This window comes from Electrophorus electricus, chromosome 9 (genome assembly GCF_013358815.1).
Source record: "Electrophorus electricus isolate fEleEle1 chromosome 9, fEleEle1.pri, whole genome shotgun sequence".
NCBI classification, from domain to species: Eukaryota; Metazoa; Chordata; class Actinopteri; order Gymnotiformes; family Gymnotidae; genus Electrophorus; species Electrophorus electricus.
The window spans coordinates 12,772,128-12,780,781 of NC_049543.1; the positions used below are offsets into that span (position 1 = coordinate 12,772,128).

Genomic DNA, 8,654 nt, shown 5'->3' on the forward strand with positions numbered 1-8,654 from the left:
AGAGGATGTTATGCTCCCCATCAGCTTTCTTTATGCTATGTAAAATACAATTTGGATTTGCTCTTGAAAGTCCTGTGGAGGAGTACAAGAAGGCAGCCTATATGCCATCATTTTTGGATGGCATGGTCCAGGTTTAGGCCAATAAATGATCCCAGCAAGGACATGCAGGATTGCTGAAATTAATCACTTAAGGATTTAATATTAGATTGGTATAAAAGTGAACAATATGACTATTTCTACTTTAATAAATAACTCCAACATTGGAACCAGTTTACTCCACAGTGACCCATCACCAGTGGAATACAAAATACTAAGCAGAATTTTAGCTTTGTTTATATTCCAATTAATATTTCAGTTAATCTTTTAACAATAAACCATATCAAAAGAACACAAAAGAAGAGGGAAGAATACACAAAAAAGGAGGAGAAAGCAGAGGTCCTCTGTTGCTGGACCATTGTGGTAGTGTTTTAGTCCAGTATAAAAAACCCTCTGCATAACCCTGAGAGGGCACCATCAATCCGAACATTGAGTAGCATACTGCATAGTGATGAAATTGACCTGGCTTGCTTTTACCTTGCCAGAGACAACAAACATATGGATGGATTTTACTCTTTTCTTCTTTATAGCAGACTTCAATTAGGAGGGATGGTGGGAACACCCCAGGGACATTTTGTCCAGTTACTGAACACCCGGGGTCATAACTGGGTTACTGCCATCAAAATGTTATGTGGAAGCAATCACATCTGTGTCTATGACAGTCAAGTGAACAAGCTTAATATCAATATCAAACAGGCATAATCTTGGATGTTAAGGCCAAAGACCCCAGACTTTTTTTTTGCTTCAGCCAGATGTACAACAATAACATAGTAACATTTATAGCTTTTTGACATTTGACTTTTCTGATGCAATATCCAGGGGATTGCACCCCAAGCAATGCTATTTCCCTGAAAAGTGAAGCTCATCTTTATACCTCATTGAAAAAACAAAAGAGAAAATTTGACATCAGACTGAAAACTGCAAGATGGACAAAAAGAACCAAAAGTGACAAAAGTTGATGTATATTGCTTGTGCAGAACAGCATATAATGGCGAGATAATGGTGCAGTGCACAGACTGTAAAGAATGATACCACCCAACTTGTTCTTCCATTCCAGAAAGTGCTCTGAATACAGAGGAGGAATGGCAGTGTTCCAAGTGTGTTTCAGAGGAGTGATGCCAAAATTATCTCCAGCAAAGACTAATGGAATAAAATACATGGAGATTATAAAACATGAAAAACTCGTAGTTTTTACACAAGAAGTATGAGAATAGTTGTTTCTGGTGTAGAATGGTCAGGTGGAGGTATTTATGTAACTATGTGTCATGATTTTGACTTGCATGTAAATATAGATGTTTAAATTATAGAGTGGAAAAGGTATATGTAAAAATTATGGAAGTCATGCTGTTCTTTAATCATTTTCAGTTGAAATTACGTTTATAATGAATAATAAATCTTTTTGAACTACTTAGCCTGGGCTTGTTTGTTGCAATGAAAGGAAATTAACAAAAATTTAACAAAAACTATGAGTTAGTCCTCATCACTTCCTCATCCCTGTCATGCAAAATATCTCAAGCACTCAGCAGGCAACAAGAGTTAGCATGCCGGTGATGGAGAAAAACAAAATGAGCTTTCTTGCCATGAACAAGGTATACAATAAAGGAGATTCCTCAAGAACAACTAAAAGCCTTATGTTTGGAGTCTTGTTTTATCCTTAAAAAAGTGGTATCGTTCAGTCCTGGCCTTGTCAAAATGGTACAGTGAAATCTGTTCAAACTTACAATGGTGATAGGCAAGGCCTACCCCTGTTATGTGATAGCATATTTTTTATGATCATGGGAAATATCTGAGAAATAGATATCCAAATTCAGCCTTGATGATATAAGTACATTAATTCACCTAAAGGTAATATGACTTTAATATGGGTTTATGAAGAAAAGGTACAGTGAAACGTTTCTCTGTCCAAAGTTACTTGGCTAATTTCTCAGAAATAGATACTGTCTCCAAGCCCTATGAAAAACATTAGGATTTTAATTTGTGTGTGATGGTAAACAACAGCTGGTGCAACAATGCCAATGTTGTTACTCTCGCCCGCTCCTGCTCACCCAACCTGGAGCTGCTCGCCCTCAAGTTTCGTCCTTTCTACCTTCCTCGGGAGTACACTTCGGTCATCATCAACACCGTGTACATCCCACCTCAGGCCAACATGGATACTGCACTGTGAACTTCATGAGGCTCTCACACAGTTTCAGGCACAACACCGGGACGCTGCACTTACCGTGGTTGGGGATTTCAATAGCGCTAACCTCAAGCGTGCAGTACCCAACCTTTACCAGCACGTAACCTTCCCCACCAGGGGAAATAGGACACTTGACCACTGCTACACCCCATACAAGGACAGCTAGCTCATCCACCATTTGGTAAGTTGGACCACGCCGCCATCTTCCTCCCACCAAAATATAAACAAACGGGATGCTCCGGTTCAGAGGGAGGTAGCGCGCTGGACAGACCAATCGGTGGCCACCCTGCAGGACGCTCTGGATGACGCAGACTGGGACATGTTCCGGCGCAGCACTGATGTCGTCAGCGAGTTTACAGGGGCAGTAGTAGGGTTTATTGGGAAACTGGTGGACAACACGATTCCAAGAACCACAATCAAGAAGTTTCCCAACCAGAAGCCGTGGGTGGACAAAACCATCCGCGAGGCTCTGAACTCTCGCATTACAATTGCCTACAACGCGGGGATCATCAGCGGGAACACGGACGAGTACAAGTCTGCAGCATACGGAGTGCGCAGGGCGGTGAGGGAGGCGAAGCGGCGCTACGGGAGGAAACTAGAGACACAGTTCCAGCAGAGTGGCTCTAGATCCCTGTGGCAGGGACTACGGATGATCACGGACTGCGGGAGCCCACCCTCTGGACTGATGAGTGCGGATGAGTCTCTGGCGAACAAGCTGAACACATTCTTCACTCGCTTCGAGGCTACATCTAGCAGCGCTAATGCTAGCAGCGCTAATGCTAACAGCACTAGTGCTAATGGGACTATTGGCGCAAACAACGGCGCATGCGCAGAGCCCACCATAGAACAGCGCCCTCTTATCATCACGGATAGTGACGTGAGGAATGTGTTTAAAAGGGTGAATACCAGGAAGGCGGCGGGACCATATGGTATCTGCGGGAGAGTCCTCAAAGCCTGCGCAAACCAGCTAGCACCGGTATTCACCGACATCTTCAATCTCTCCCTGACGCTCGGTATCGTCCCGTCCAGCTTCAAGTGATCCACCATCGTCCCCGTCCCGAAGAAACCTCGACCCTCCGACCTCAATGACTACCGCCCTGTTGCCCTCACATTGGTTGTGATGAAGTCCTTTGAAAAGCTAGCCAGAGATTTCATCACATCTTCACTGCCAGCCTCCATGGACCCATTGCAGTTTGCATACCACCACAACCGCTCCACTGATGATGCAATTACACATCTGCTCCACACCACAATGACCCACCTGGACAAATGGAGGGGTAATTATGGTAAAATGCTGTTTGTCGACTACAGTTCAGCATTTAACACTATCATCCTCTCCCTACTAGTCAGTAGTTTTTCACTTTTCTGGTTAAAATTGCACTGGAGTCAGTGATTATGCATGGATCATTGACTGCACTGGGGCCAGTGCCTGTGCTGGTATCAGATGTTTTCTGATTCAAATTGCACTGGACTCAGTGTTTGTTTTTTTATGGTTGCTACAACATTACTGACTAACCTACTCAGCAAGATTCACTCTTCAAAAATGTATTAAAACTCCCCAGCTTCTACCCCCACCATCTCCCCATCTCTCTTTCCCTCTCATTCCCTCTCTCTCCTTCACACTTGCACTCGCCTGTTCTTCATTGCTCTCTCTCCATTAAACCTCACCCCCGCTCCCTCAGGTGGGTTTATGTATGTCCCAGGCTGAGCAGCTGAGAGAAGTATTGATCATTTTTGCTGGATCACACTCATCAGCACAGAGGTGGGCCTGTGTTAGTTATGTAATAGACAGTTAACACTAAGAAATTATAATGTGGAGCCTTCGTTGACTGGCTCACCCCGCTGCACTCAATGGCATTGTCAAAATAAAAATCCAAAGCAGGGAGTCCCCCCCAAAATAAGGAGGCCTCAACTTATTTAGCAAATAAAAAAGAAAAGGAGGAAGAGTCACAAAGGCTTTTGCTGTGGGACCAGTTCCATTACTGGGGGTTCAGTCCAGAGTCGCTGATCCCACAGTACTAGTACTTTACTGTAGTTTGCTACTGCTTTTACTGGAATAAAGATTTACCATTTTTCATCAGGTTTGGAGAGACATGCTTTTTTTTCCCCTTTCAGCACCCACACACTCAGATCCCATTGTTCATAGGCTCTGTATCCACTGCCCCACACATACTCACACGCTCCTTACGCTCACGCACTCATGTCAGCCCGTCCCTGACAACTCCTTAATGACAGACACACAGCGCCTCTAACCCAGCCCTGTGAACATCTGGCACTGAACCATATGGCAAATTAGCAGCAATTGTTTTAAAACAGTTCAGATTTTAATAAGTGGGTGGGGATGGTAGCCAAAGATATAACACGTGTGCGCACGCACGCGCACACACACACACACACACACACACACACAATGTTCTGGCAGCATTTCTCACTGGAGACTCATAACAAAGCAAGGAGAAAAACAATATATGAGAGGCAAATACACTATATTGCCAAAAGTATTTGTCTGCCTTCACACATATATGAACTTGAGTGACATCTCAATCTTAATCCATAGGGTTTAATATGATGTTGGCCCACCCTTTGCAGCTGTAACAGCTTCAACTCCTCTGTGAAGGTTTTCCACAAGGTTTAGGAGTGTGTTTATAGGAATTTTTGACCATTCTTCCAGAAGCGCATTTGTGAGGTCAGACACTGATGTTGGACGAGAAGGCCTGACTCGCAGTCTCCGCTCTAATTCATCCCAAAGGTGTTCTAGGTTGAGGTCAGGACTCTGTGCAGGCCAGTCAAGTTCTTCCACGCCAAACCCGCTCATCCATGTCTTTATGGACCTTGCTTTGAAACAGGAAAGGGTCATCTTCAATCTGTTCTCACAAAGTTGGGAGCATGAAATTGTCCAAAATCTCTTGGTGTGCTGAAGCATTAACAGTTCCTTTCACTGGAACTAAGCGGCTGAGCCCAACTCCTGAAAAACAACCTCACACCATAATCCCCCCTCCACCAAACTATATACTTGTCACAGTGAAGTCAGACAAGTACCGTTCTCCTGAAAATCAGATTGCTAGACGGGGAAGCATTGTTCACTCCAGAGAACATGTCTCCACTTATCTAGAGTCCAGTGGCGGCGTGCTTTACGCCACTGCATCCAATGCTTTGCATTGCTCTTCATGATGTAAGGCTTGGATGCATCTGCTCGGCCATGGAAACCCATTCCATGAAGCTCTCTACACACTGTTCTTGAGCTAATCTGAAGGTCACATGAAGTTTGGAGGCCTGTAGCGCAGACCCCGCTCTGTCATTTGTGATGGAAAATATTATTTGATCATGTATTATCATGTTCAAAATTCCACCACACATTTTACATGGCTTACCACTTCGTGGCTGAGTTGCTGTCATTCCCAATCGCTTCCACTTTGTTATAATACCACTGACAGTTGACTGGAATATTTAGTAGCGAGGAAATTTCATGACTTGACTTGTTGCACAGGTGGCATACTATCACAGTACCATGGTGGAATTTACTGAGAGCGACTCATTCTTTCACAAATGTTTGTAGAAGCAGTCTGCATGCCTAGGTGCTTGGTTTTATACACATGTGGGCATGGACGTGATTGGAACACCTGAATTCAATGATTTGGATGAGTGAGTGAATACTTTTGGCAATATAGTGCATCTATTTTAGAGACTGACAAAGAAAGAGAGAGCAGGAGACAGTGAGACACAGGAAGAGGGTGCAGCAAAAGAGAGAGAGAACTGCTCATAGAAAAGGAATCCAGGGTATGTCCTATTAAAGTGAAAGGAAGCTCCTGTGCTCTTGGGTAACTGCAGTAGATCGACTCGACATTGGTGAGGCAGCTGTGTCTTCAGAGGGAGTGACCTGTGGTAAAACTGTTGGGACTCAACTAACCAAAGCAAATTCCAGCAGAGATATACTTTCCAGATATAACTGAAGATCTCACTCACCAACCTGATTTCTTCAGAAGTCCCAGCCAACATCAGACTCCGCCTACTTTATCTGCTGTATTTAAGAGAGCACCCAACCTGCAGCTGACACTACACAACAATACCTTGGGAAGGAATCTTTTTATCCCCTACTCAAAATCTCTCTGTAAGTATGTTTACTGTACTTGATGGAATGGTGCATGCAATTTAAGATTTATAGTAGTAACTTTATAAATAAACCAGTGATTATTGTGAGATGGATTAATCATGCTATCATCATGCTATCAGCACAAAACCTACCATACCTTAGATATATATACCTACCATATGTTCATAGATAATGTGTTTTGAGGCCAAAGGACCTATTATCCAGTAATTGTCTTGTCTTTTTAAGATTCAGATTAAGAGCAAGACCATGTCATACCTGGCGCCAGTGCTCATGATTGGTGGGCAAGGTGGTAGCAAATTTCATTTTGATGGTATTGGCAATGGAGCAACTCTGCGAAAGATATGGGTGTGGGCAGGAGGCTGGCAGATCAAGGCCATAAAGGTGTGGCTTACTGATGGCCAGTGCAGGGAATTCGGAAATCCTGCCGGGGACTTTAAAGAATTTACATTTGAAGATGGAGAGCACTTCACTTCTCTCTCACTGTGGGGAAATGGAGCTGGAACACGTCTGGGTGCCATCAAGTTCAAGACCAATCGCTCCCCAGAGTTTTTTGCACGTATGACAGACTGGGGGCTGAAAACAGAATATCCAATTGATATTGGTTCTGGAATCTGCATGGGAGTTGTAGGAAGAGCAGGTTCAGACATTGATAGCTTGGGTTTCAAATTTATAAACACCATCAAGTCTACTGTGTTAAAGAATGTGAATTATCCCACACTTCATAGTGTGATACCCAAGGTGGCTGTTGAGGAAATCAAATCAATGACTTACCACAACAATACTAGTGAGATGCAAGAATACAAAATAGAATCCTCAAAAAAAATAATCAAAACATCATCCTGGTCTGTGACCAACAAGATTGAATTCAACTTCAGCTTTGAAGTGCAGGCAGGCATTCCTGAGGTTGTTGAAATAAAAACTGGGTTTGGTTTTACTGTGAGTACTGAAAGCACATGTGGTTTAGAGAACTCTGAAGAAAAAACTGAGCTGTTCTCTTTCCCTGTCAAAGTTCCTCCAGGGAAAGTAGTAGATGTAGACATCACAATTGGCCGTGTCACCATAGATCTCCCCTACACTGGCAGTGTTCAAATTACCTGCTTTAACAACAATGTTCTGGAGTTTCCCATCAGTGGCACCTACAAAGGTGTCACTTATACTGAGGCAAAAACCGTTATTAATGAATCAGCAAAACTGCTGTGAACAGTCTGGATCTTACTGTTGTCCTTGGAGGGGCTTAGTGAGCTTTGCATAAACATAAAAATTGATTTGTTAAAGATTCTTTAGAGACGTTTTTTGGATAACACGTTACAATATGGTTCCTTAATCAATGCTTAAACACTGATTTCTCCGTATTTCTGAGTACGTAATCAAGCATCCCCAAAGTAGTTCCTCATTAATTACTCAACACTACAATAATTTATTATCTATCTACGATCTACTAATACTAAAGTGTAAGTAAGCAATTGTGAATCAGTGTGGTATCTATATGAATGATGGTTCCCTAATTAAGTCCCTAATTCATTGGCTAATTAATGCTTAAATTAATTACTGAGTAAAAAGTAAGTCAATTGTTTCCATATCATTTTGCATTAAATAGACATCAAAATAATGAACTGCAATGCTAATAAAAGTACAATAATTCCACAAGCAATCTTGAACTGTTGTGGTGTACCTATGTATTTAAGGTTTCCTTGGTTACTGTTTAAATAACAGTCCTGTTGGCAGTGGTAGCTCAGTGGTTAAGGTATTTGACTTATAATTGGAAGGTTGCTGGTTCAAGTAGCCACTGCTGAGCCCCTGAACAAGGCCCATAACCCTCAATTGCTCAAGTTGTACTCAGTCATAATTGTAAGATGCTTTGACTAAGTGTCAGGTAAATGTAAGTAAGGTTTAATAGCGCATACTACCATTTTCAATTGTGAAGGCAAAGATCTTCCACAGAGTCCATTTAACTTGTGTAATGCACAGCTTGGAAAAAAATGTATATAGTTTGTACCAATTTTCAAAACTTGTTTATTTTGTTTTCCTTGAGCTGTTTTAACAGTTGTTAACACCTCCCTGTTGACTGAGTAATAAGTAACTGAGGGTAAGTTTCAGTTCTTCTTCACTATAATAAACCATTGTGATGACAAATGTATGATTATTTGTTCATTTTTAAATATTGTGATAGCGACATGTCTATTGGTTTCTTACACTGTGTGTACACTGAAAATCAAATATTAATAACTAATACATTACTATTATGTATTCTCCTTTGAAGCCCCAAAA

The 8,654-nt window shown here is 42.1% G+C and overlaps 1 protein-coding gene across 2 annotated transcripts; it reads left to right on the plus strand.

Moving 5' to 3' along the window:
* The first annotated feature begins 3,528 nt into the window (after positions 1-3,528).
* On the plus strand, positions 3,529-8,181 carry LOC113568157 (aerolysin-like protein). Of its 2 annotated transcripts, XM_035530283.1 has the most exons (3): positions 3,529-3,561; positions 6,256-6,383; positions 6,612-8,181. In XM_035530283.1, the coding sequence occupies exon 3, from the start codon at positions 6,633-6,635 to the stop codon at positions 7,584-7,586; it is 954 nt and encodes a 317-aa protein (XP_035386176.1). In that variant the 5' UTR covers positions 3,529-3,561; positions 6,256-6,383; positions 6,612-6,632; the 3' UTR covers positions 7,587-8,181. The 2 variants fall into 2 exon arrangements, with proteins under 2 accessions (XP_035386176.1, XP_035386175.1); XM_035530282.1 differs by lacking the exon at positions 3,529-3,561 and having other exon boundaries at positions 5,959-6,383.
* Positions 8,182-8,654: the final 473 nt, after the last annotated feature.